At 53.9% G+C, this 26,128-nt stretch overlaps 3 protein-coding genes across 12 annotated transcripts in view; 1 reads left to right on the forward strand and 2 right to left on the reverse strand.

The window, feature by feature from the left end:
* The first annotated feature begins 2,939 nt into the window (after window positions 1-2,939).
* On the forward strand, window positions 2,940-6,830 carry SLC35B2 (solute carrier family 35 member B2). The gene is made up of 2 exons (XM_033054761.1): window positions 2,940-3,020; window positions 4,716-6,830. The coding sequence occupies exons 1-2, from the start codon at window positions 2,940-2,942 to the stop codon at window positions 5,652-5,654; spliced, it is 1,020 nt and encodes a 339-aa protein (XP_032910652.1). The 3' UTR covers window positions 5,655-6,830.
* Window positions 6,831-8,713: 1,883 nt separating this feature from the next.
* HSP90AB1 (heat shock protein 90 alpha family class B member 1) lies at window positions 8,714-15,607 on the reverse strand. 2 transcript variants are annotated; one of them, XM_033054037.2, is made up of 12 exons: window positions 15,499-15,606; window positions 15,247-15,393; window positions 14,864-15,070; window positions 14,397-14,556; window positions 14,070-14,206; window positions 13,293-13,604; window positions 12,694-12,859; window positions 12,304-12,494; window positions 11,876-12,023; window positions 11,353-11,621; window positions 10,580-10,913; window positions 8,714-9,302 (listed from the first exon to the last, which is right to left on the reverse strand). In XM_033054037.2, exons 1-12 carry the CDS (start codon window positions 15,559-15,561, stop codon window positions 9,193-9,195), a joined length of 2,244 nt encoding a protein of 747 aa, XP_032909928.1. In that variant the 5' UTR covers window positions 15,562-15,606; the 3' UTR covers window positions 8,714-9,192. The 2 variants fall into 2 exon arrangements, 1 of the variants encoding a protein (XP_032909928.1); XR_004417297.2 differs by lacking the exon at window positions 8,714-9,302 and adding an exon at window positions 11,141-11,247 and having other exon boundaries at window positions 10,823-10,913; window positions 15,499-15,607.
* A 2,234-nt stretch (window positions 15,608-17,841) lies between these two features.
* SLC29A1 (solute carrier family 29 member 1 (Augustine blood group)) overlaps window positions 17,842-26,128 on the reverse strand; it is a 33,088-nt gene continuing 24,801 nt past the window's right edge. For 8 of the 9 annotated variants that reach the window (XM_033054040.2, XM_033054041.2, XM_033054042.2 and 5 more), the window contains 12 exons: window positions 25,321-25,403; window positions 24,789-24,870; window positions 24,384-24,550; window positions 24,021-24,160; window positions 23,706-23,840; window positions 23,456-23,553; window positions 23,018-23,108; window positions 22,818-22,906; window positions 22,567-22,675; window positions 21,231-21,316; window positions 19,400-19,599; window positions 17,842-18,849 (listed from right to left, as the gene is read on the reverse strand). In XM_033054040.2, coding sequence (XP_032909931.1) covers window positions 18,738-18,849; window positions 19,400-19,599; window positions 21,231-21,316; window positions 22,567-22,675; window positions 22,818-22,906; window positions 23,018-23,108; window positions 23,456-23,553; window positions 23,706-23,840; window positions 24,021-24,160; window positions 24,384-24,550; window positions 24,789-24,870; window positions 25,321-25,349 — 1,338 coding nt within the window. In that variant the 5' untranslated portion in view covers window positions 25,350-25,403 and the 3' untranslated portion in view covers window positions 17,842-18,737. Of the gene's footprint in view, window positions 18,850-19,399; window positions 19,600-21,230; window positions 21,317-22,566; window positions 22,676-22,817; window positions 22,907-23,017; window positions 23,109-23,455; window positions 23,554-23,705; window positions 23,841-24,020; window positions 24,161-24,383; window positions 24,551-24,788; window positions 24,871-25,320; window positions 25,404-25,918; window positions 26,119-26,128 lie in introns of those variants that run through there. The other variant, XM_033054047.2, reaches the window with a different exon arrangement.

Below are 26,128 nucleotides of genomic sequence, written 5' to 3' on the forward strand. Positions count from 1 at the left end.
CGAGTTGAGATGGTGGTGTTCGGTCACAGGTTGGGCTCGATGATCTCAGGTCTTTCCCAAGCCGATTCCACGATCCTGCGGTGGCCGCCCCGCCCCGGCCCGCCCCGCCCGCCGCGCTCCCTCCGGAGCGGCAGGGGCGCTGTGGGGCGCGGAGCGCGCCCGCCGGGCGGGGGTTCCGCCGCCGCCGGGAGCGGAGCCGAGGGGAGCCGGCCGGGACGGGGCCGGGGCCGGGCCGCAGGTGGGTACCGAGGCCTTGGGCGGGCGCGGAGGGCGGGCCGGGCCGCGGGCGGCAGCTGCCCCGCTCGGCGAGGGCGGGCGAAGGCGGCCGGCGCGGTGCCGGCCTGCTCGCTGCGAACGTGGCCGCCGGGCAGGGAGGCGGTGCCAGGGCCACGCTCGCCCCGCAGCCGGCCGGGCGCCGCCGGAGCCTCGGGCAGAGACGCCCCGGAGTGGCAAGGGCAGGGCTGTCCCCTGCCGGGAGCCCCGCGGCGAGGGTGCCCCGCGGCCGGCGGGCAGCAGCGGCCCGGTGCCTCTCTCTGCTCGTGGCCCCAGGGACAGCGGCAGGCACCGCTTGCGACCCGGCTGCGTGCAGGGACAGGGAGCAGACACGAGATCCCGATGTTGGTATGGACTTGTCAGCTCCAAGCTTGCCTTGGACCTCAGCCCTTCCAGGCGCTAGAGGCGCGCTCAAGAGCATCAGGGCTGTAGGCAAGGATCTTTTTCAGACCCGGGCCCCAAACTGTGCATCCCAGGCAGAGGGCTGGGTGCCAGCCCGGCTCTGAAGCGGTGCCTTTGAGAGCTGCCCTTGCAGTGCCCAGGGGAGCACGGCCGGCTCTGTTGTCTGGGCTCCTGGGCTGCTCTGCAGACTAAGGCTCCTTTCATGCTTTTGCATGTTGCCTGCTCAGCCCCCCCGCTTTCTACCTGCAACACTGGCGTCCCTGTTCCTTCCCAGCCTCGGCGGAGAGGGCAGGGCCTGCTGCATTGAGTCAGCTCTCGGGGCCTGGGAATTGCTAGCGCAGGCATAGAGAGCCATTGTCCCTCCATAGCCTCCTCTTCACGGTCGCTGTGGGAGAGCGGGGCTGATTCTCCTCCCATGGCAGCGCTGCAGGAGCTGGCAGGGTAACAGCAGGCGCAATCGTGCTGAACGAGCTTGCAGTCCCTGTCAAGTTGCAAATATGGCAACAGACCCTGTCATTTATGTCTGACTTCTGCAAAAGTGAACAGCCGGAGTTACGTAATAGTACCAACCCAGGAGCACATGTGCAACTTCAGCCCCAGGTGAGAGCACCTAGCCCTGTTTTCGCATCCCACAGCACCTGTGCAGCCTGTGATGATGCAGCACGAGAGACTGAATGAAGGTGTCTTTTTCTAGGGGAAGGGGGACACAGAAGAGTAAGAAGCAGGCAAAGAAATCCACGCCTAGCCATTTGCACCACTCTCTGGGCTGGGAATTTCTATGTCCTTTAAGTCACAGAAGGGAGATTTCTGGGTGAAACACAGCCTTAGCTTTGGTCAGGTTATTGAATTCCCAGGGCCTTGCCACAGTAGCTGAGGATCAGAAAAGTCCCTGAGGTCTTTCCCAAGGGGACAAGATGTTGGTGGGAGTGCTTGCTCATGAAATGGCAGGGGACTTTCTTGCCTTTAAAGCCCTTAAGTTTGTAAATCTCAGTTTCGTGTGGGGGCTACTAAAGGTCACAGCTACACAATATTGAGGCCAGGTACACCCCTAGTTAGAGCCTAAATTCCTCTGACTCACTTGTTTCTGGGGGAGGAGGAATTAACATCTCTGTCCCTTTCGGTCACAGGAGCTTTTCTGGTGTGTGTAGCCAGCCCACAGCACTCTCACCTGGCCCCCAAGGCAACTGTGGCAGAGCAGTAGCATGGACCAGAGAAACCTTCTACCCTGATGCAGGAAGCTGCAGCTTGCTTTGTGAGGGGAGGATGCAGGCAGTCTTGGGTGTAGGAAGTTCTTGCCTGGTCGCTCATTCTATTGAGTACCTGGTGCCCCTGAATATTGCAGGTTTGCCTCTGTGAGAGAGAGGACACTGAAGGGAAGAACTCCTTCAAAGACTATATAAAGCTATTTTAAAGCTGGCTAGATCACTTCCTACAACTATAGCTGAAGAATATCAGCTATACCTCATTGCATAGTCCTGGTAAAATCCCAACCAGACAGCTGGTAGGAAACTTCCTTTCCAGCCTTGCTTTCTGGCTGTGTTTTACCAAGCGGGTGAACCCTGGTAATTTCCTCTGAGCTGTGAGGAATGCTTTGGCACACTTCCAGGGCTCCACGGGGAGGTGGGGGAGGCTGGCAGTCCCAAACCCTGCTCTGCTCCACTCACCTGGTGTAGCTGGAGGGGAAAGCTCTGAGCCGTTTGCTTCCAGAGGAAGGTTGCTCATTGCCACAGGCTTGAAACATGAGCTTCTAAGTAGGAGTCAATTTTTCCATTCACTGACCTTTTCCTTTTCCACCCAAAAGCTGTGCTAAAGTTTAACTTACAAAGGTGAGGTGTGAAGTGCTCCTCGCATTTGGAGTAAGAGTGTAGTCAAAACCAGATGGTTACAGTAGTGTTCTCTCTAATCCTGGGAATCCAAGGTTCTAAATCCACGTGTTCCAGAGCAATCACCTTTAACAGAAGCAAACATATATGGCTGGCCTGTGCTTTTCAGCTCTGTGTGCTGCCAGCATCACTGTTGTTGCTGCAGTGGGGTCTGGGTGGCCGTATTACAGGTGGTGAGGAGCAGGCTGGATGGTGGGTATTACAGGCAGGTGGAGTGGAGCTGCCCATGTGCCAGTAGCCCACCACCTGTCTCTTTGTCTCTCTGCAGATTTTGCCTTCCCCTCGTGCTGGCTTCCCTCCCTACAATGGCTACAGGTGAAGAGATAGCCCCTGCCCTGCAGGACTCGTGGGGGGACTTCTGGCTTTTCCGTTTCTTTGTTAATGCTGCTGGCTATGCGAGTATTGTGGTACCGGGCTTCCTCCTCATCCAGTACTTCAAGAGAAGGAACTACTTGGAGACAGGTAGGAGTGGGAACTTCCCTTCCACATCCTGCATCCCTTGGAGCTCTCTGCTCTGCCTCTGTCTACCCCACTCAGGTTTCCCCAGTCTGCATTGTCAGGCTTGAGCCACTCACGGAGCTGTGTCCCAGTGCTGTCCAGCTGCTATCCTGAAACAAATGTCTCTGAGGCCCCCATGCCAGCAGATCTGGAGGCTAGTGAGGAGGGAGGCTTCACCTCTCAAGCTGGTGCAGCATGTGGTGCCCAGGCTTCGGTTAATTGTGTCCATCTTCTCTTACCTTGTTCAGGCCGAGGCATTTGCTTCCCTGTCATCAAATCGTGTGTGTTTGGCTCTGAGGTGAAGTCTGTACATCAGGATGATGGCTCCCTGCCACCCCGAGCAGAGCCCACAGAGTCCTCCACAGCCCGACAGGTCTTCAAGCTGCTCTTCTGTGCTGCTGGTCTACAGGTAGGGGTCCTGTGCATGTTTGGCTGTCCCATTCTGGAAGAAGGAAGTGGCCAGTGGGTTAGGGACTGTCAGTTCCTTCAAGACCAAGGATGCAATGCTGTCCTTGATCAAGGCTGGGTTGGAGGCTGGGATAGCCCACCTCTGAGGGCTGTGGAGGTCCATTTAGCTTTTGTCATTTGGCTTGGAGCCTGTCTGATCGCAGTCCTCTAGAGCCTCTAAAAATTCTGTGATTCAGCAGATTAAGGCTGCTTTTGTTCTGGCCCTGATGTCAGATCAGCAGACAGTTTGAGCCCTCTTTTCTCCCAGGCTCTCCCATGGGTCACTGTCTGGGGTTGATGCATTCTGCCTTGATAGATTGAATTTGAGTACTGGAGAGAAAATACTTAATTCAGCTACAGATAAAGGGGAATTTAAAATCTTAGATTCCCCAAGTTTCAGCTACAGCCTAGGCATCATTAGGAAGGGCAACGTTTTCAGTCTGTGAGGACAAAAAATAGCAATGTGGGCACTGAGATAAAAAAAACCCAGGTGTCCTGCAGCCAGAAAACTACTCACTCTCTGGCCTACACCCCCAGCCCATTCAGACTTGCTGTGAGCCACTGAATTCTTCCATCTCTCTGTGTCTTAGTTTCTTGGGAGATGTGTGATGAGATAGTCTGTATTACTTCTGTGAGGGACTTGGTGTTGTTGCAACAAAAGTAGTGGAGATGATAACCAGGACAGTGATCATTTCCTTGTGGACAATTTTGTGTGCTGGTTTTGAAACTAGAATTGATTTGGATGTAAAAACCAATCCTAGGGAGCTGGAAGTGAAAACCAGTGCAGAGGCCATTGGGAAAACTGCCAGGACGTGCCGCAGGGAGCTGGCACCAAAACCACAGATAAAAAGTAATCAGTATCAGTAATGTTCCCTGATTCAGTCAGTCTGGTTCCACAGGCTTAAAGTAGCTCAAAGCATAACTGCTCATTCTCACCAGGATGTTTGCATTGTGGGCTTTTCTCCCCTGTACACTGAGCAGGTGTGGTTTGGAACAGGATGTTCCTGGTGTAACCACATGGGACAACGGGTTCCCTCAGACGGGTGGAGTGGGGGGTGGTCCCATCTCCCAGTGTCTCAAGGAAGCATTGGCAATGCACAGGATGAGGCAACACTGGGGAAAGCAAGGATCTCCTGGGGACTGTTCTTCCTGTTGATATTGACAGCTGCTGTTGTGGATCCTGACTCTCCCTGTGCTCCTGCTGCTTTGTAGGCTTCCTACCTCACATGGGGTGTCCTCCAGGAGCGTGTGATGACGAGAACGTATGGTGCCACTGAAACAGACCCTGGTGAGAAGTTCAAGGACTCCCAGTTCCTCGTGTTCATGAACCGCATCCTGGCCTTCACAGTGGCTGGTCTGTACTGCGCCCTGACCAAGCAGCCACGCCATGGGGCTCCTATGTACAAGTACTCCTTTGCCTCCCTCTCCAACATCCTCAGCAGCTGGTGTCAGTATGAGGCACTCAAATACATCAGTTTCCCCACCCAAGTGCTGGCCAAGGCCTCCAAAGTGATCCCAGTGATGATGATGGGGAAACTGGTGTCACGCAAGAGTTACGAGTACTGGGAGTACCTGACTGCTGCCCTCATCTCCGTGGGGGTCAGCATGTTCCTGCTCTCCAGCGGTCCTAACCGGACGGTGTCCACTGTCACCACTTTCTCTGGCATAGTGCTTCTGGCTGGCTACATAATCTTTGACAGCTTCACCTCCAACTGGCAGGACGCTCTCTTCACCTACAAGATGTCTCCTGTGCAGATGATGTTTGGCGTCAACGTCTTCTCCTGCCTTTTCACCGTGGGCTCGCTCTTGGAGCAGGGTGCCTTGCTGGAGTCGCTGCGCTTCATGGCTCGCCACTCGGAGTTCACGGCCCACGCCGTGCTGCTCTCCGTGTGCTCTGCCTGCGGCCAGCTCTTCATCTTCTACACCATCAACCAGTTCGGGGCAGCTGTCTTCACCATCATCATGACACTCCGACAGGCCTTTGCCATCCTCCTCTCTTGCCTCATCTATGGGCACACGGTCACTGTTGTGGGTGGGCTGGGCATAGCCGTTGTCTTCATGGCCCTCTTTCTCCGTGTCTACGCCCGCAGCCGCATGAAGAAGCGCAGTAAGAAGCTCCCGCCGGGGGAGAGCCCTGTACAAAAGGTCTAAGGAAGCTGAGGCCATGGCATTTAAGCCATGCCCGCTGTCCTGCCTCCACTTGAGGGTATTTGCTTGATTTCTCAGAACCCACTGAGGAGAAGAGTGGGGTATGGATAGGCAGGACCAGTGACTCAGTTTTCCACCTGCTTTTCCTGGGAAAGGGGCTGGAACAAGCCCAGGAAATGCTCTGGGCTGATGCAGCTCCAAACCTTTCCATTTGCCTTAATAGGTCAGAGACTTGCTGCCAAGGCACGGGCCTGGGGGCACACCAGCATGGGGCTGCTGGTATTCTTGCCCCACCTCTGTCTTGTGGCTTCTCCCCAAAGTCAGTGGTGAACAAGGGAACTCCTCCCTGGCACTGTCTTGCCTTTGGTTAATGTTCCTCCAGTTCTGTTAGTATTACAGAGCTTGGCAGGAGGAAAGGGCAAGTAAAACACTAAGTTTCTTTTTGAAACACCTCTGAGTGAGGCAAGTCCCAAGCCGAGCCCATCGAAGGGTGGGAAGTGCTCTTCCTCCATTCCAGGAGGGGCTCTGGGTAGTACAGGCACAGCCAAGGGAAGGACTTTGAGCCTGTCCTACCCCAGGCCTGGGATCTGCTCTGGGAGGGCACTGCAGTAAAAGCCGGTACCTCCCTGTTTGGTTTTATCAATTCTTTGCTCCTGCCCCAGGACACTTTTCTTTGCTCCCCTCACTCAGCCCAGGCTGATTTTTATGCAGTACCTGAGCTGGACAGTTCCCAAGGCTTGCCAAGTCCTTTGTGGTTGCTTTTTGGTTACATCTGCTGCTGGTACAGGCCAAAGGCTGCACTGCCCAGAAGCCCCAGCGCCACCTCGGGGTTCCTGAGTGCCATGGTTTCTGGGCTTTGCAGTTGCCATTCAGACAAGCACAAACAACCCCTCTTTTTCCTGCCACCTGGAGGCACTAGCCCTGGTTTTCCCAGGGGCTGCCCAGTCTGTGCCTGGAGGGTTGGGACATGGGGCAGAGCCCGCTTGCGGTGCCTTGTTCCTGCTCCACAGACAGTGGGGAGGGAGCAGTGAAAGCTGTTCTTCCCCAGAAGCCTGGGTGTTATTGGATAATCCTTTTCTCATCAACAGAACCTGACTGACAAACCAGCAGGTTTTGGTACTTTTGCAAGGCAACTTTTTTCTCTTTTTATTTTATTAAATTAAAAATATGCTGCATATAGTGCCATGGACATAAATGTGGGGTTTTTTTGGTCAGTTTTTTTTTTCCATGTACCTGGAGGGGGTGGGGGAAGAAATTTTCAACTCTTCCTGTGTCCCTAGTCTCTGGGACAGCAAAGTTGTCTTCCCAAATACAGGTGCCACACTCTGTATTTGCCAAGGCTGGTATCAACCAGGGTTGCACTCAAACCTGCAAGGCCTGGAGATCCTTGCACACACAACCAGGGAGCACAGCCAGGTTTGGAATGCTGCTTATGCTGGGGGCAGGTGAAGGAGCCATTAGCCTGACCCTGCTTTGGCTCCTAGGTTCCCTGCATGGTGCAACTTAAGGAATTCCCAGTGGCTGTGGCTACCTAGAGGTGATACAGAGACCTGCTGAGCACCTACCAGCCAGGGCCCACCAGTTCTGTAACACTTTGTGGGGTGTGCTGCAGCAGCCAGAGCCAGGAGAGGCTTGAGGTGTGGATGGTCCATCCTGCTGGTAGGTGTGGGAGGCGTGGAGAAAAACTCTGTGGGCAAGGGTAAGTCTAGGGTCAGAGACAGGACTAGGGCCTAACACAGCTAGGGAAAGGGGACACAGGAGGAGGGGTACAGGAGAAACAGGAGGAGAGTAGGGATAGTGGTGACTTAGCTGAGCCTGGAGGGATACCAGAGCCGGTGCTGAACATAGCCCAGGCTTCAGAGCACTTGGCTCTCCAGCAGTTATACCCATGCTCCTTTTTAGCTCTGAGCTTTTGGGTGTGCAACCTCACAGCTTTTCATCCTGCCCTACAAATTTGCCCAAATGGCCGCATCCACCATCTCTGACAGACTGGAAATGGAATGTGATTCTCTTTGATTAAAAACAAAACAAAACCCCACATTGCCAGGTTAGGAATGGGATACAATGGCATAACTTTTCTAATTCAAATGTAGATTTATACAAAACAGTGGAAAAAGAAAACCCAGGACATTAACTTAAAAAGTTAATTTTATCAATTCAGTATTTGGCAATGCCTTCCTATCCAGAGAGAAATCCTACTTTTAAATAATTTGCTAGCTCAGCTCCACCACTGCCCTACCAGGTTGCACCTACACAGCTGCCCCACTGGCAGCACAGGCAGTGTCTTGGTGTGCAGCAAGGGATTCCAGCAGGCTCTGCCTCCCTGTTGAAGATGGATAGTGGCTAAAGCCCATTCTATTTTGTGCCTGTGGCAGTTGGCATGTGGGCAGCAAGAGAACTTAATGCCGGTGTCACTTTTCTCTGACAAACCCCAAGGGCCACTGTTGCCAGGCGTGACAAACCTCACAGTGTGGGCTCAGTGCAAGGGGCAGCTCAATCAGAGGCGATGTCCCAGGCTTGCCATCTAGGACACAGATGGAAAGAAGCCAGATACTGCCCAACACCTAATGGCTGCAGAAGGCCAGAAAGGGCAGGCTGGAGGTGGGAGGAAAGGAGTTGCGTCTTTGGCCCAATAGCTGAAGACAGGCCTGAGCTGTCAGTCCACACCCTGCTCCACACTGTACAAAAACAGGCAGATGGCTCCTGCCACTGTCCTGCCCCAGAGGTGCCCAAAACAAACCAGCCAGCAGCAGCCCAGGCTCAGGCCCAGGCACCAAGCTGACCCACACAGATTGGAAGTTTGCTCCCAAGCTGGAGGGCATGCAGCACTCCAGGTGGACAACTACTGCTCATTGGAGATGACCCCACCTGCATAGCAGGTCAGGTGCTCCTTCCACTCACTTCATCTTGCCAGGGCATGGAAGAGATAAAGATGACCTAAAGCAGGGCTCAGGAAAGCAGTCAGGGCACAGGGGAGACAAGCACAGGAGAGTCTAGTGCCCTCAGGCACAGGATGAGATGTTTTCCTGAATTAGGCATGAAACACAAGGCACCCTGCCATGTAAATCATCAATTCTTTAATTCCAGTAAAACAAACAAAAAAGCCCAGAAAAATAATCAAACAAAACCCAGCCCAAATACATTATGCTATCCCCTGGGCCTTCAGGGAGGTAGCAGTTCAGAGGAAGGGCTCTCCCACCCCAATGGAATAAGGACACTGTTTGATGCCTACTGGTAACATGGGACACTCCATGAGGGGGAGAGAGAGGAGAGGCCTGATGCCTCCTCACACCTCTGCTCCCCATCAGCTGTTCCTACACAAGCATAAAGACACAGAACAGACAGGCCTCAGGCTACCTGAATCACTACTAACAAACAGGGAATCATGCCCTCCTGCACCCTGCCAAAAACAACCCCAACCAAACAGAGCCAAAAGAATAGCCACCACCAAGAAGTCAGTAGCAGCTGGTGGGAACAGACCATCTTCTAAGCAGACATGATAGATCAGAGGTCTGGCAGGTAAAGGAAAAACCTTCCTCTTTTAGTCTACCTCTTCCATGCGGGATGCATCTTCATCTCCCTCCAGAGGGGGGATTTCCTCAGGGACAGCAGCACTGGGCTCCTCTGCTGTAATCTCATCTTCATCAATGCCTGGGAGAAGGAAGAGATAAGGCCTTCAAATGACACCTGATCCCAGATGTACACCGTCTCCCAGAGTAAATCTGGCTCCTGCCCCTAACTGAGGAATGAGGCTATTAGCATCCAATAGTTCAAGGAATCATAGAACATTCTGATTTGGAAAGGACTCATAAGGAGCACTGCAATCAGCTCCTGGCTCTACACAGGACAGCCCCAAGAATCACACCATGTGCCTTGTTGTTCAAACACTTAAACGCTGGCAGGCTTGGTGCTGTGATCACTTCCCTGGGGAGTCTGTTCCTTGGGCAACCACTCTCTGGGTAAGAAACCTTTTCCTAATATCCAACTTAAACATCTCCTGACAAAGCTTCATGACATTCCCTCAGGTCCTATCACTAGTCACCAGAGGGAAAGTATCAAGGCAGGCCCCTCTGCTTCCACTGCAACAAGGTCACCTCTCAGTCTCCTTTCCTCCAGGCTGAAAACTAATAAATGAAACTTGTTACCAGTTACTGTCAACTCCAGCACTAATGCTGAATCAGTAGCATCTTCCCAGTAACATCTACACTAGTATATGGATACTACCTATGCCATTAGAGTGCACTCTTGGCCAGAGATTAACTACAAAAGACTTATCACCCAGCACCACAAAACCTGGAGTTGAAGCCAGAAGAATGTGGTTTGATTTCTCTAGAGAAAAATGCAGTAAATCTAGTCAAGTCACAACTAAAGCAGTTGCAAAACTCTAGAGCTCATCAGCTTCCAACACTGCAGGTTGCTGTTTCAGTACACCCTGAAAATTGTACTACCATACAGTCCCCTTACCTGCAACTTGACTAACAGAAGACCCTTCTCTTACTGACACTAGCCAGCACAGAGTTCCTAACTTAGTTGTGCCAAGCCACAGCACCTTCTGAATCACGTTTTTAGCTAAATAGTGAATTTGGAGGAAAAGGCTGTGTGCAAGCATAAGCTGTTTCGCCAGATGGGTCACATCACCCGTGACAGACTTTTCACATTTACTCCGAAGGAATAAAAAGCCTCAGCTCGTCATCCTGAACATCCTGGTGGTGTGGTGGATGGGGCAGTCCACCCAGAGTCCTGAGCCCTCCTGAAGTACCTTGTTCCAGATTTACACTTTCTCCTGGCCACCTTATGTACAGAGCCCCTTCAGCACATCATAGGAGCATGGCTCCCTTACTGGCCTCCCTCTGCCCCAAGACACTAGCCTGACCAGTTAACCTGCTTTGAGGCCTGCTGCAGGCTTGGGAAGCTGCATGGATACACACCAAGCCCGAGTTTGATCATCCTGTAGATTCGGTTGGAGTGGGTCTGGGGATCTTCCAGGGAGAAACCAGAGGACAGCAGAGCAGTCTCAAAGAGTAGCACCACCAGGTCTTTAACAGCTTTGTCGTTCTTGTCAGCATCAGCCTTCTGGCGAAGGGTTTCCACAATTGGGTGGTCAGGATTGATCTCCAGGTGCTTCTTGGCCATCATGTAGCCCATGGTAGAGTTGTCCCGCAGTGCCTGAGCCTTCATGATGCGCTCCATGTTGGCTGTCCAACCGTAGGTGCTGGTGACGATGCAGCAGGGAGATGAGACCAACCGGTTTGAGATGGTGACCTGCCAACATAGCCAAGTGTTAGCTAAGTGAGGCCCCCATAAGCCCTGGACTGGCCTGGCCACAGCACATTACAGCGCAACTCTTTGCCCCTGGTTCACCTGGGGACACCCCAAAGCAAGCAGAGATGCTCCAAGCAACTCCAGGACTGCTTTGACTAATTTGCACAGACTAATTTGGACAGCTCAGCCAGCACTTAGAGCACCCACTGCATGTTTCCCACACTTACCCTCTCCCATTAATGCACGTATTTGGGTCAGTGCCCCTCGCCTGCAGCCTGGCTGCTTAGAGCAAGATGGTGCATGCTGGGACCTCCAGTCTCCTTTATCGGCTCCTCTGCAGGAGATGAGAGGCATGCATTGAGCGGGGACCCTCACCTGCAGCATGGAGGACCCAGCCCTCCTCCCTCCAGTCCAGGGCTAAGATCCCTGCCTGTCTCACCTTCTCCACCTTCTTGTCCAGGATTTCCTTCATAAGTTTGCAGAGGTTCTCAAACTTGGCCTTGCTCTCCTCCATCTTTTTTTTCTCTTCCTCATCCTCAGGCAGCTCCAGCCCCTCTTTGGTGACTGATACCAGGGTCTTGCCATCAAACTCCTTGAGCTGCTGCACGCAATACTCATCGATGGGCTCTGTCATGTATACCACCTCAAAGCCACGCTTCCGCACACGCTCCACGAAGGCTGAGTTAGCAACCTGCTCCTTACTCTCCCCTGTGTTTGTGGAGGGTAGAAATGAAACATCACCAAGAGAAGAGAGCTGGTTACCACCACCAGTGACTTGGGACCCCAAACATTAACCTGGTAGCAGCCATGGTTCTAGGCCTGGTGGCCTTTCCCCAGCCCCTAGGAATGAGCTGTAATTCAGCAGGGATGACCTGCTGAAGGCAGCACAAGTGTTTTTAATTAGAGCTCGTATGCAGGTTACCTGCCTCTGCCTTGCTAGGCTCAGAGGAGCTCTGGCTCACCTGTGATGTAGTAGATACTCTTCTGGTTCTCCTTCATACGGGACACATACTCAGAAAGCGAAGCCACCTCATCGCCTGACTGGGACGTGTGGTACCGCAGCAGCTCCGAAAGGCGCTTTCGGTTGGTGGAGTCCTCATGGATGCCCAACTGCAGGCAGAAGAGATGCATGAAGCCTCCAGGATAGGACTTGGATGCATTTGGCTGTCCCTGAGGCACAGCCATCTGCCCAGCTCCTGACCATTCGAGTGTTTAACCTAGGGCAGCCAGAGGGGACAGGTGCCCACAAAGGCACTCCAAGGCATTCGCAAGACCCACTCCCTTTATCCTAACATCGATGCAGAGGAGGCACAGCACAGGAACAAGATTGCTCCTCAGACAGATGGGTTCTGGGCCCTTTCCTCCTCTAGGTGTACGGTGCCCAACTCACCTTCAGATTCTTGGAAAAAGCCTCGTAAAATTTCTTGTAGCTCTCTTTGTCTTCTGCCAGCTCGGAAAAGAGCTCCAAGCATTTCTTCACAATGTTTTTACGGATCACTTTGAGGATCTTGCTCTGCTGGAGCATCTCACGAGAAATGTTCAGAGGAAGGTCCTCTGAGTCCACAACACCCCGGATGAAGTCTGAGTAGGGGGAATGAAAACAGGTGTCAGGTTAAGGATTTTGAGCTTCAAAGAAGAAAAGAAAGGAAAGAGCTAAACCACTGGCTGCTATGCACTCACACCAGCTAGCACCTCAACCAGTCCCTTTTTACTGGAAATGGTACCTCAGGCTGTGGGGATCCCAGCTCTGCACTGGGAGGCTGAAGCAGGGGGCTCTTACTTAGGTATTCAGGGATGAGCTCGTCACAGCTGTCCATGATGAAGACCCGCCTCACATACAGCTTAATGTTGTTCTTCTTCTTCTTGTTCTCAAAGAGGTCAAAAGGGGCACGACGCGGGATGAAAAGCAGGGCCCTGAACTCCAGCTGCCCTTCCACAGAGAAGTGCTGTGGACCCAGGAAAAAAAACAAAACAGCTGCTGGAGTGCTTCACTTCTCCTTTCCCCAGCTCCCACAGCAGGGAGGCTGAACTGCCACTCCTCAGCACTGGGGCTGGCAAGGGGGCACAGCATCATCTCTAGCATCCAAGATTCCTCCTGCTCAGGCCCACTATTCCCTATGTGCCAAGGTTCTCTGGCATACAGCAGGCTTGGACAGAGAAGTCAGTGCTTCTCTGAGACCCCACATCATCCTGTCTTGCTTATGGACTGGCACTGCCAATCCTTCCACCTGCACGGGAGTCACAGTGCAGGCAGCTCCATCACCAAGTGGCCTGAGAGTGCTCAGTCCCACAGAGGCACAACCATGTGGTAACGCTGGATAAGGAAAGCGAAAGGGGCCCTCTGTCTCTCCCTGGAAGGCAGGGTAGCCCAGCACCCACCTTGACAGCCAAGTGGTCCTCCCAGTCGTTGGTGAGGCTCTTGTAGAACTCGCCATACTCCTCCTGGGTGATGTCATCAGGGTTGCGGGTCCATATTGGTTTGGTCTTGTTCAGCTCCTCCTGGTCGATATATTTCTCCTTGATTTTCTTGGTCTTTTTCTTCTTGCCTTTGTCTCCCTCCTCCTCCTCATCAGAGCCCACATCCTCGATTTTTGGTTTCTCTTCATCTTTGGACACTGACTCTTCCTCCTTCTCATCTTTCTCCTCCTCTGCTTCATCATCACTGATCTCTTTCTCACGTTCTTTCTCCAGCTGTGGCAAAAGATACAAGCAATAGTCAGGTTTAGCCCCAAGTTACCAAGAATCCTTTTGCTCCAGATGAGAAAAATAGTGTCCTCCAAGGCCAAACAAATGCATCATCTAGAATCACAGCTCTTGGAACCAGTCCTCAAAAGCCCCTTGTCGTGCAACCAAAAGCCATGTCTGAGAACAGACAAGTGGAACGAAACCCTCCTTTTTCCATGGCTGATTTAAGATGATCTTCAGCTGCAAAGATCAAAGGCCTTGGAGGTGGCTGGACACCCACCTCCTTTGCCTCCAGTAAGCCCCCAGCCTCAAATCACCTTTGGCCGCAGAAGCTGAGAGTACCACCCAGGACCCAGGAACTACAGAAGAGACAGAATCACACACTGGGTCTTTTCTGTGCTCCTGTTCCTAACACCACCCACCCCTGCCTCCAGCTTTCCAGTTGGTCCCCACGGTCCTTTCCTTACGTACATAGAGCGTGATGGGGTAGCCAATGAACTGGGAGTGCTTCTTCACCACCTCTTTCACACGATGCTCCTCCAAGTACTCAGTCTGGTCCTCCTTCAAGTGCAGGATCACTTTGGTGCCACGTCCAATGGGTTCCCCACCTGCAGCGTGGGGAGAAAAACATTAGTATTTCAGGGCAGAGTAAAAGCATGACCAGCTCCTTGAGCCTAAATATCATGTGCTACCCAGTGTTAACCAGCGTGACTGACAGTGCAGCACAGCTCTAGGGAGCACCAGCAAAAGGGGTGCTTCTGGCAGGAAAACAGGCTTGGTTTTTTGTACAATACGCACCATGGTCAGTTCGGACAGTAAATGAGCCTCCAGCTGATGACTCCCAAGCGTACTGCTCATCATCATTGTGCTTGGTAATGACAACCACCTTCTCAGCCACCAGATAGGCGGAATAGAAACCCACACCAAACTGTCCAATCATGGAGATATCTGCGCCAGCCTGTGAAAGCAGAGAGCACCTGCTAAGATCAGTGTGGAGATAGAAAATATCTGTGACTGATTCACAGCAGCAAAGAACTAGGTCAAGCACCCAGAGAAAAACATGCAAGTACCAACAAGCAACCAGCTCTAGTCTCAGCTCCTCCCTGGTGTTGGAAAGGTGGAGGAAGCACGCTTGGGTAGACCAACAGCTCCCACGGCAAACAAAGCAGTGGAGCCTTTCTATTATTGATTTAATGTTATTTGTACATTCAGTGCCAGCCTGTGACCCAGGCCCCAGGGAACCCACGCAGCCAAATGCAACCCACCTGCAGGGCTTCCATGAAGGCTTTGGTCCCAGATTTGGCAATGGTGCCCAGGTTGTTGATGAGGTCTGCTTTTGTCATCCCAATGCCAGTGTCCACCAGGGTCAGTGTGCGGTCGCGGGGGTTGGGGATGATGTCAATTTTCAGGTCTTTCCCACTGTCCAGCTTTGAGGGGTCAGTCAGGCTCTCATAGCGGATCTTATCCAGGGCCTGGAGAGAGAGAGCTGCTCGACACGGCCTCCCTACTGGACAGCCTCCTCCGTCCCTCCCCTGCACAAGCCTTCCCGGAGACAGGAATGGGCCTCTCCTCAGGCACCCCCGGGAGGACACCAGCCCGACCCCGAGCCCGCCGCCAGAGGAAGGAGCCCACTCCCGCCCGGGCTCACGTCAGAGGCGTTGGAGATGAGCTCCCGCAGGAAGATCTCCTTATTGGAATAGAAGGTGTTGATAATGAGCGACATGAGCTGGGCGATCTCCGCCTGGAAGGCGAAGGTCTCTGCATCCTCCTCCTCGTGTTGAACTTTCTCAGGCATCTACAAGGCAAACACAGGCCTATTTCAGAGCATTTTCAGGCTATAAGAAACACGGAGGGGATGGTGAGTGTATCAGGCCCAGCCCGTCCCCCATCCAGTCCCTACCGTCTCGGGCGTGAGGGACCAGCAAAAGCAGTGCGGCATCCACCGGCCGCTTTTTATAGACATGGAGTGGGGCGGGCGCCTCACTGTGCATTGTATCCTTCCGCCTTAAAGGGGTCTTGGTCAGAGAACTATAGATGGATGGCGCATAGGAGTCAGCGGCGTTGCCCTTTAGCGGCAGCCATGGCGGGGACGGGCGTGCAAATGAATGCTCGGCTTCATGCTGCCGCTGTGCGGTCGCCAGCCGCGGCCGCCCTTCGCCGCGACGCTCGGAGGGCCTCAGGACCGGGACTCCCGAGCGCCACGGCGAGGGGTGGCGGGGAGCTCCGGCGAGGAACTCTTTCCGCGCCCGTCGCGGAGGAATACAGCTGCGGGAGAATGGCACTTCCAGAGTGTTCCAGAGAGGTTACGGGGCGCCTCTCCGGCTTCAGGGCTGGGGCTGGGGGCTGGCAGCTGGGAAACCGCGCTGCCCCAGCTTCATCCTGCAGCTCCCCCTGAGGCCGGGAGCCGCGTAGCTGTGCCGGCCTGGGGCTGCGCGTAGCCGCAGCACAGAGGGGAGGGGCCGGGGATAGAAGGTGTCAGGGCCGGAGTGTACGGCAGGCCCGTGTCGCCGACGCAAAACTGTGTTTGGAGGCGTAGTCTTTTCAGTGTCCAAGAGAAGTAATAATATAAACCTATCTTAAGCCTTACCATTCTAGTACCTGCAGCGCTCTGTCTGCTTCTGAGCTCCTCAGTACAAGAGAGATGTGGAGCCCCCGCAGCCGGTCCAGCGGAGGAAAGAAAGATGATTAAGAGACAGGAGCATCTGTCTTAAGAGGAGAGGGTGAGAGAGCTGGGCCTATTGAACCTCAAGATGACCGAGAGGGGAGCTCACCAATGTCTGTAAGTGTCTCAAGGGAGGGTGAGGATAGAGCCAGGCTCTGCTCGGTGCTGCCAAGCAATAGGACAAGAGACAGAAGCCAGAAACTGATGCACGGGAAATTCCACCTGAATATGAGGAAGAACTCTTTTACTGTGTGGGTGACCCAGCACTGAAACAGATTGCCTACAGAGATCGTGGAGACTCCCTCACTGGAAATGCTCAAGAACTGTCTGGACACAATCCTGTGCCTTGTGCTCTAGGATGACCTCGCTAAAGCAGAGATGTTGGACCAGATGATCTACTGTGGTCGCTTCCAACCTGACCCATTCTGTGATTCCGTGTTGAAGCTGTGGGTACAAAAGCCCTGACCAGCAAGGAAGTTAGAAGTGGGATGAGGGGACCAAAGCTCCCACATGGGTTTTGGTGCCTGGTGGTGCAAAGAGGTGATGGCTGTGAATGATGTGGGACAGAGGGAGGGAGATTCCCGCTGGCAGGCTGGTGTAGTTCACCCCAGGAGCAGGAGGTGGCACTCTGGCTGTTCCCAGGCACAAGGAAAGCTCCCAGGTGCTGTGCTGCCGGTCACTCCACCTCAAAATGTGAAGGTGCCTCTGCTCTTTATCAGGTGTTGGTGGTCCCTTGGTGCACCTGAAGGGCAGCATTCCCGCGATGCTGGTGGATGAGAGACTGGCCATGAGTTCACCGTGTGCACTCACAGCTCGGAAAGACAGTGGTGTCCTGGGTTGCATCCAAAGCAGCACGGCCAGCAGGGCAAGGGACAGTTTTCTGCCCCTCTGCTCTGGTGAGAGCCCACCTGCAGTGCTGCATCCAGCTCTGGGGTCCCCAGCACAGGAAGGACATGGACCTGTTGGAGATAGTCCATAGGAGGAACACCAACATGATCAGAGGGATGGATCACCTCTCCCACAAGAGAAGTCTCCGAGAACTGGGATTGTTCAGCCTGGAGAATGCTTTGGTGTGACCTAATTGTGGCCTTCCAGTACCTGAAGGGGACCTACAATAAAGATGGACAAGGAACATAGTTACAGGACAAGAGGGAATGCTTTCAAACAGAGGGAGGGTTTAGCTATTGGGCCAGAAATTTATTGCTGAGGGTGGTGAGCCAGAGAGCTGTGAATGCCCTACCCCTGGAAATCTTCAAGGCCAGGCTGGATGGGGCTACAGGTAACCTGGTGTAGTGGAAGTTGTTGCAGCCCATGGCAGGGGCTTTGGAATTGGCTGATCTTCAAGGCCCCTTGCAACCTGTACCATTCTGATTTTACAGTTCTATGATCCCCTTCCCACACTGGTTGTCCTCATAGCTGGGCCTGGCTGTGCAGGAGATGCACACACCATTCCCACATCTGCTGCTGGTTGCAGGGGACCACAGGATGCCAAGGAAATGCCAGTGCCTTCTCACTTCAACCCTTGACCCTCCACAGCCCCTCTCCCCTGTGGTGACAGAGACAAAAACACATACCCAAAGAAGCATTTCATTCTTTTTATAGAAAATGGCAACTGTATAGACAACATTTACACAACAAAGGACAGGAAAGACAAGGGAGAGGTGAGGCCTTCCCTTGTAGCACGTGGGTAGGGAAGGCAGCTTTGTTGGGAAGGGAGTTGCTCCCTCTCCTCTTGTAGCCCACAGTGGAACCTCCTGTCACACAACCAGGAGGCTGAAAAAAAAACAATGTCAAAATCACAAAAAAAAAAAGGGAACAGAGGCAAGGAGAGGGGGAGAAGGTGGGGTGTGGAGACCTGCTCCTCCCTCAGCCTAGCCACGGTGATGGCTCTTTCTGTGGCTGGGACACAGATGTCTACACTCTTGGGATACCACTGGGCAGGGGGATGTGCGTCTAGCAGAGAGCAGGGATGGCCAGGCTGGCTGGGGCTCTCCTCCCCATTCACAAGTCTTACAGAAGGAGGAGGGGTGTGGGGTATTTCCAGGGCCCCCAGAAGGAGAGAAGAGACTCTCCTAGGTGCTTTGGAGACAAGGGCAAGAGAAGGAGTAACACTGGTTATCAGCCTTTCACTCTGTCAGAGAGAAAGAGCCTGAAAATGGCTTTTGGCCTTGAGCCAGGGAAGTTACGCAGCACGGGAGGCAGCTGGACCTCTTGGAGATCCCGGGGGTCTTACAACACACACAGCATGGGCCAGGAGAAGGCACGTAGGCCTGAAGGCATCACACAGCCGAGCGTGGCAGGAACCAGGCCAACCCTGCAGGAGTGGAACTGTCCCTGGGTGTAATGTCTGCTGTGGCAGTGTGATTTGCCAGGGACAGGTGTGAGCTGTTATTTCCCCACAGTGCTGAGGTGTCCAGGGCCTCAGTGGAGGATGCGGAGCCATCTCTTGGTGTCCCTGCACCCTCTGTGTGCCTCTGCTAGATGAGAATTCGGACCAGAAAGGAGGAAGCAGCTCCTAGGGCCAAACCCAGTGCCAGGAAAAAGGCCATGACAGCTCCAGCCGTCTCTGCTTCGTGCGCAAGCACTTTCCTACGGGAGAAAAAGATGTCAGATCCATCCTCAGGATGTGTGTCCAGTGCCCTGCTGTTCAGTGGAACTTGGAGGCTTGTCTGCAGCAGAGGAACAGCAAGAAGAAATCCCCCTTGGCTCCCAGAGCCACAAGAACTCCAGGTGTTTATACTGTGGGCTCATAAAGTGCATCAGGCAGGCCACTTTCGAGTTCCTGGCACCAGGGACATTCCTCTCTGACTCCTGTGGAGCTCCTTGTGCTGCTTCTGCTGGGCAAGGCTGCTCACCCTGCTCTGGGTGCTGTGCCATGCTTTGCTCCCCTCCACATCCCCGCTGCATCCCGCCCCTTTCCCTGTGTGGCAGGTGGAGAAAATGGAGAGCCCAGATAGCTTCCTCATCCCTAGGATATGGAGGCACAAGCCTGGGAGATGGGACACTGTGGGTAGGACTTCTGTGCCTGCAGCCTCTTCTCCAGATACCAGAGCTGGGCGAAGCCAGACTCCAGGAGTCATGCCAGGGCTGGCATGTGGGGGCATAACCAACCCTTCCCTTGTTCCCAGCTTGCACTCACTTTGGCCCGAAGCACATGCAAAGGCTGGCCAGGTAGCCATTGGAGATGGAGAAGAAGATCATGAAGACGATGTACCAGGCGTCATGAGAGAACACAACAGGCAGGTAGTAACGGGGTTTCACGTTGCACAGCATGAAAAGAGGGACAAAGATGACACGGAGGACCACTATCACTGGCAGGAGGCAGCTGTCTTTCCCGGGCTGGGAGAAAAACACAGATCACTGAGCAGCTGAGAACTGGACATTCCCCATCCCATGGCATGCTGGCAGGGGCTCTAGAGAGGCTGTCCCTACTGTGCCAGGGCTGTGGAGGAGCCACAGAGATGGCAAAGCTGCTGAGAGATTTTATCAGCCACAACAAATCTCAGCACCACCACCTGCAGTCATAAGTAGGTTCTAGGTCTGAAAGCCCTGTCCCAGGTGACCTGAAGCAGCACTAGAGCCAAAATACTGAGCCAGGCCTGTGGGGAACTGCTAAGCCCTTGCTGGCAACAGGCAAGCAGGCAAGAAGAGCTTTGTGCACACTCATGTAGTGAGCCAGCGTGCAGAATGAGGGTGGCTGAGGTCAATCCCCTCTGGCACCTCAGTGCCTGCAAACTGGGCTTTAGCCAGCTCTTCAGTCCTATGCCATCCCCCAGCCAAGCAGGGCAACATCCAGCAATGTGGGAAAGGGATTATGCTGGGGCTGTTTTGGAATGTGCTGGGAAAGGCATGGACTGAGTTACAGTCTCCTTGGATCCTACCAGAGTTCCTGAGCAACTAGGGCTGGGACAAAGAAGGAGCTACCATCCCCCTGTGTTGTCCAAGGCAGCACCTGGAATGAGACAGGCCTCGTCCCCTCAGTGAGGTGCCAGGTTCACAGATGACACTGTTCTGAGGTGATGAGAGACCCACAGCTGCCATGGGAGCTGCTGGGCTGGTGTGGCCATAAAAACTCCACGAACACAGGAGGAGACTGAGGTTAGGGCCAGCTGCCATGTCTATGGGGCAAGCTGGAGACAGCAGCTGCCTCTCCTGCTTGAGAAGAAAAAGAGCAAGTGGGGCCCCAACCAGGGAAATGTGGCCCAAACCACATGCAGTCAGACTTTCCACACAGCCTTGTTTTGGAAACGTCTCCTGCTGGGTCATCCCACCATGGAGGCTGTGGCCTGGACACCAGGCAAGGCGGCTCATGGCCAAGACCCAAGACAACAAGCAGCGATGGCCAGAGGAGAAGCAGCTCCAGGCCATGGGGAAGGCAGGCCCAGGCAGACGCCATGCGGCACATGGCCCTGAGGCGCTTCTGTAAACAAACAGCCTGAACAATACAGGGGGAAACAGGACTTGGGGGGTGGGTGAAGGGGCAGGAAGAGACCCAGACAGGACAGCCCCTTTCCTTGCCCATCCTGGGGAGATGAGAGCAAGGGGATGTGGCAGGGGACAGTTCTGTGACCCACATGGCATGGCCCTGCCCTGCTCTCAGAAGGGGCTTTGAAACAGCTGCGTCCTGTGCTGAGGCCAGAGGTTTTATTTTGGGCTACCCTGCCTTTCACCCTCTTTCCCTGTCGCCATCCTGTCTCGTTGTTTGCATAGCTGGAGTGAAGGTTTGTTTACAGACGGACTGAAATGGAGGAGGCAGCTTCACCCAAGCCATGTTGAAAGAGAGGTGGGAGGACAGAATAACACTGTGGTTCTCAGCTCTAACCCATAAATCTTCACTTAGAACTTAAAGCAGGAGTTAGCTCTGCACCTCTTTCCTGCTCCAAGCCATGGATGGCAGCCTCAGTGAGAGCCGTGGCTGAGGAACCTAGGAATGGACACTGCCCGGCATTTGCTCCCTGTTCCATACTTACCCATGTGAAGAGGGCAGTGAGACTCCGTCCTGTCCAGTCAAAGACATTAAAGAGCAGGAAGCAGGAGACAGGAATGAAGTAGACACCTGAAGAAAGGGATGGTCAATGACAAGCCTAGGGTGCCTCAGCCCCTCATACCCATTGCATGGAGACTGACTGTCTTACAGGTCTAGGTCCCACCACTTTCCCACTAAGGCCTGGAATGGTCTCCCAGCCAGGCTGGTGTCTGCATCCAAACTATCATGTGCAGTGGTTCCCTCTTCCCTTCTAGCATTCTGTATTGGGTCTGTGTGGCAAGGTTTTGGTAGCAGGGTGGGCTACAGGAGCAGCTTCTGAGAGAAGCTGCTAGAAGCACCCCCAAGTCTGACAGAGCCAATGTCAGACAGCTCCAAGACAGACCCACCACTGGCCAAGGCCATCAGTGACAGTGGCCTATGGAATGACATATTAAAAAGGGGAAAAAAAATCTCTCAACAGATGCAATTGCACCCAGAGAGAGAAGTGAAAATATGTGACAGAAACTGTTTTGCAGACACCAAGGCCAGTGGAAAAGGAGGGGGAGCAGGCACTCCAGATGTCAGAGCAAAATTCCTCTGCAGCCTGTGGTGAAGGCCACGGTGAGGCAGGCTGTCCCCCTGCAGCCCAAGGAGGTCCACAGTGAGTCAATATCCACCTGGTGCCTGTGGCAGACCACCCTACTCTGAAGCAGGTTTGCTGGCAGGACTTGTGACCCACACTGGAACAGTCTGTTCCTGAAGGACTGTGTCCCACAGAAGGGACACAGGCTGAAGCAGTTCATGAAGAACTGCAGTCCATGGGAAGCACTCACATTGGACTTCAAGGAGGACTGCCTTCCATGGGAGGGTCCCCATGCTGAAGGAGGGCAAGTGTGGGAGGTGTCCTCCCCCTGAGAAGGAAGCAGTGGCAGAGGAAATATGTGATGAAATGACTGCAACCCTCATTCCCTGTCCCTCTGCACTGCTGCAGAGGGAGGAGATAAATCGTAAATAAACTTCAGCCTGGGAAGAAGGGAGGGGTGGGTGGAAGGTGTTTCAAGATTCAGTTTTTATTTCTCATTATACTACTCTGATTTGACTGGTAAATAAATTGAATTCATTTTCCCCAGGTTGAGTCTGTGATCTCTCACTGTCCTTATCATGACCCAAATCCTTTTGTCACATCTTCTCTCCCCTGTCTAGCTGGAGTGGCTTTGGTGCGCACCTGGTATCCAGACAGGGTAACCCCACCACGCATACCTTCAAGCCCCACCTTCTTTTCTCCCATTTACCTTGTTCTCAGTTTTTTCCTACCTCACCCCTATCCCTGGCACACTTACCCCATTTGTTTCCCTCTCCGAGGACAGTGGACACTTGAGCTGTGACGGCAGGAAAGACGCCAATGGTGACAGTGAAGACAAAGCAGACAGACAGAGCCAAGACCCAGAGCTAGGCAGAGGAAAGAAAAATGCTGGTACCAAACACAGGGCAAGAGACCAGTGCAGGGCTGGTCTCTTCTCCCCATGCTCTCCTACACCTGTGCCCATCCCAAAAGGAAGGGCAGGACAAGGCTTGCTGGCAACTCACGGACCTTCTTAAAAATAGCAATGACAGAGGGCTGCTCATCAGGGTTGTGGATAGGGATGATCTTTGAGTTATTCTGCTCCATCCCATTCTCATCTGTAGGGAGAGAAACGAGTAGGGCATAGCAGACCTCAGAAAGCTGAGATCTAATTCAGTCCTTCCATCTCATTATTTCTTTAATCCCTTTTCCTTCCCTCAGACCCTCACCTTTCTTAATCAGGTCTCTCTTGGTCTCCAGCTCTGCATTGTACACGCGGTACTCTGTCTTGTCCTTCATGGAATAGTATCGGAAGAAATCCTGCAGAGAGACAGCAGGGAGGATTCATTCATGTGTGCAGAAAGAAAGCTGCCAGGGGCTGTGTGACAACAGCAGATATGGGCAATATGGGCAAAGTATTCCTTCCAGCTATGTCTGATATTGATGCATTCCTGCTTACCCAGGGACTCAGATACACCAAGCATACTGGGGTATCTGTGGTGGGAAGTATCCTAGAATGCTCCCTTGGGACACGGGAGAGCCTGCCCTGACACAAGAGGTGGAGGCTGGTAGGAGCCAAGGCTGGGCTGCTAATGGGCCACGGTTCTTGTGCTGGGAGGTGGAGAAGTCCCATGTTCCCAAGCCCTTCCCTAGGACAACAGTCTCACCATGTGAGGCAGAACTACGTAGGAGACGATTGCCAGCACGATCGTCACACAGGCCGTGGTGAAGTAACCGATGAAGCTCTCGGGTTGCTGGGCACCAACTGAGAGCACAGGAAGGGAGAGGAAAGGAAGATGATGATGGCTGAGAGGAGCAAGGCCCTACTGCCATCTCCCACACAGCATGACCTCGGCAGATGCTGTGACAGCAGTGGTCTGGGAAGGCCCTGTCACCTGCAAGGCAGGGATTACTCACTGGCAATACTGAAGATCATTGCCAAAGCAGCGAAGGTGCCTGCCAAACCCTGCCCACTCATGATGGGGGCTGTGTAGCTGGCAGGCAGGAGCCCTGCCAGCCCAAACAGGCTGCTCTGGAGAATGGCGCCGAAGGCTGCAAGGGGGAAAGATGAGCAGAATGAGAAACCAAAGGCAAGGACAGATTGCACCTCTGCAGGGAGGCAAGTCCCCCTCCCCCATGACTCTCCCACAACAAAGTTCACGCTTTTCTCCCAGAGGGATCAGCCCTAGCCATGGGGCTGTGTCCCTCTCCTTCCCTCACTGCTCCACTCACAGTTGATGAAGACAATGCTGATCATGGTAAAGACGAAGAAGGGAAGAGGCTCCATGGGGACTTTCACCATGATTGCGGTGACTAAAAACACCAGCCCAATGGCCACCAGGCTGCCTGAGATGCGAATCTGCTGGGGAATCCTACAAAAGAAGGTCTCAGTGAGGAAAACCCAACTCCCTAAAAACCTGGGGCTGGGACCAAGCTCTAACTGTGGGAATCCCAGCCAAATCATGAAACAGAAGACCAGTCTTTTGCCTTTGACTTGACCGGGCTGTAGCTTGGCTCAGTGCTGGGACAGAAGAACAGGTCAGGGCTGGGTGGCCCTGTGGGGGCTGGCAGGGGCAAGGACAGAGCAAGGCTCACCGCTGGTGGATGAAGGAGTTGAGGCAGGTGAAGATAAGGAGGGGCACCATGGCACAGAGAGTCATGAAGTTGTCAAACACGGACTGCAGGTAAGAGGGTGCCAAGGTGGCCTCACCAGTCTGGTTCCTGACGTGGCTTGTCTTGTCCGCGAGGCGACCGATGAAATACTGCAAAGGAAGGAGCCTGGTGGGGCTGAGATTCTGTGAGGCCTTCCAAGGCCACCCTTATTCTTTGTCCAGACCCATGCCCATCCCTCCTGCTGCCTCAGTGCCACTCATCACACCCAGCTCACACATGCTTGTGGTCCTCTGCATGCTGTGCCATGCTGCCACATCTACACCATGGTCCCGAGACACAACAGGGGACAATTACTGTCATGGACAACAGCAGGAGGGAAGCCCTCACCTCCCTGGCGGTCATGAAGAAATTCCATGGCAGCAGTGTTCCCAGGCCAAGGATGAAGAAGATCAGCCAGACAGCCTTGTACCTGTGAAGAGGACAGAGTGGTTTAGAGGGGAAGCTGAGTACTGCTTCTGACTGTCCCTGAAGTAGGAGGTACCAGACAATATTTATTGCCCTGCCCCACAGCCCTTGCTGGCCTGGGCTGCCAGAGAAGTGGCACTGCAGAGGGGCTGTGGGAGGCCCTCCCCAGGAGGCTATAAAGGCAGGGAGAGGTTGGCTGCTCCTCAGCATGTGGCACAGGTACACAGCATCCATCACCAGATCTGGGAGGCAGTTAGGTTCCCCAGGCGTGTTTACTGGGGATTGTTTACAGTTTACAGCCCATTTGCTATGGAAAAGCTGAGAAGGAAGGGACAGATTGGTAGCCCAGTCAGCATGCAGGAGAGGGAGTCCCCCAGATGCTGTTCCTCCTATCCTCCCTCACCTCCTGATACCCTGGCAGTACCCACACAGCTGCATCAGAACCAGTCATTACCTATCTTGGGGCCCGTCTCTTGCTGTCATCTTGTGTGGCAAGAGTCAGCACAGGTCCCAGCAAGTCTTATGGCTGCTCTCCGTCTGGAAAGCAAACAGAAGATTTTATGGGAAAGTGAAAGACACAAGCTAGGCAGGGGCAGCACTGATTTAACCCCAACCCATGCTGCCAGTAAGTTTTACACAGTACTGAGAGCCAAACACCAACCCAGAGAACGATGAGAGTGCAGGAGCTTTGGAAACCTGCAGCTCAGAGTCCTTAAGCCAAGAGGTTGTGACACAGCCTTATTCTGCTGGCCGGGCACAGCCAAGCCTTCCCTCGGAAAGGAAACTGCTTTCCTGAGATACTCAGGCTGCTCATACTGGCTGCCCAGCTGCTTGCAGCAGGTTCTTAAGGGATTTGTGAGCCTGCTGTCCCCAATCCTGGGGCTGTGAATGAACCGTGTGCGCAGCGGGCTGTGTCTGCCCCCCCTGCCCGCCCCAGCTCCCTCCAACGCCCGGGGCTCGGTGGCACAAAAGACACATTCAAGGCCAGAACCAGCAAATCCCAGTTCTCAATTCCATTTCCCTGGGGCTCTCACAGCCCTTTCCTGGGTCACCTTGAGAAGCCAAAGGCGTTCCTGGCAGTGCTGTCCCCTCCCGGTCACCCACCGCTCCGTCTTTCCCGTCTCCACCTGCCTAGGCGCTGCACCGCTCAGGCAGCGCTCTGAGAGCCCCAGAGACCTGGCCCCCCCAAGAACCCCGAGAAGGGACTTTCCCTTCCCGGTCACCCTCTCTTCCCGGGGCAGGGTGGGATTAGCCGCCAGGAG

This window comes from Catharus ustulatus, chromosome 3, assembly GCF_009819885.2.
Source record: "Catharus ustulatus isolate bCatUst1 chromosome 3, bCatUst1.pri.v2, whole genome shotgun sequence".
In the NCBI taxonomy this organism is placed as follows: domain Eukaryota; kingdom Metazoa; phylum Chordata; class Aves; order Passeriformes; family Turdidae; genus Catharus; species Catharus ustulatus.

Coding starts and splice junctions, on each gene's coding strand:
- SLC35B2 (XM_033054761.1), top strand. CDS start 2,940: ATGCTGCTGGCTATGCGAGTATTGTGGTACCGGGCTTCCTCCTCATCC. Junction 3,021..4,715: donor AAGGAACTACTTGGAGACAG/GTAGGAGTGGGA, acceptor GCTGCTTTGTAG/GCTTCCTACCTCACATGGGG.
- HSP90AB1 (XM_033054037.2), bottom strand. CDS start 15,561: ATGTCTATAAAAAGCGGCCGGTGGATGCCGCACTGCTTTTGCTGGTCC. Junction 15,394..15,498: donor GGTCCCTCACGCCCGAGACG/GTAGGGACTGGA, acceptor TTTGCCTTGTAG/ATGCCTGAGAAAGTTCAACA. Junction 13,605..14,069: donor GCTACCCCATCACGCTCTAT/GTACGTAAGGAA, acceptor CTTTTGCCACAG/CTGGAGAAAGAACGTGAGAA.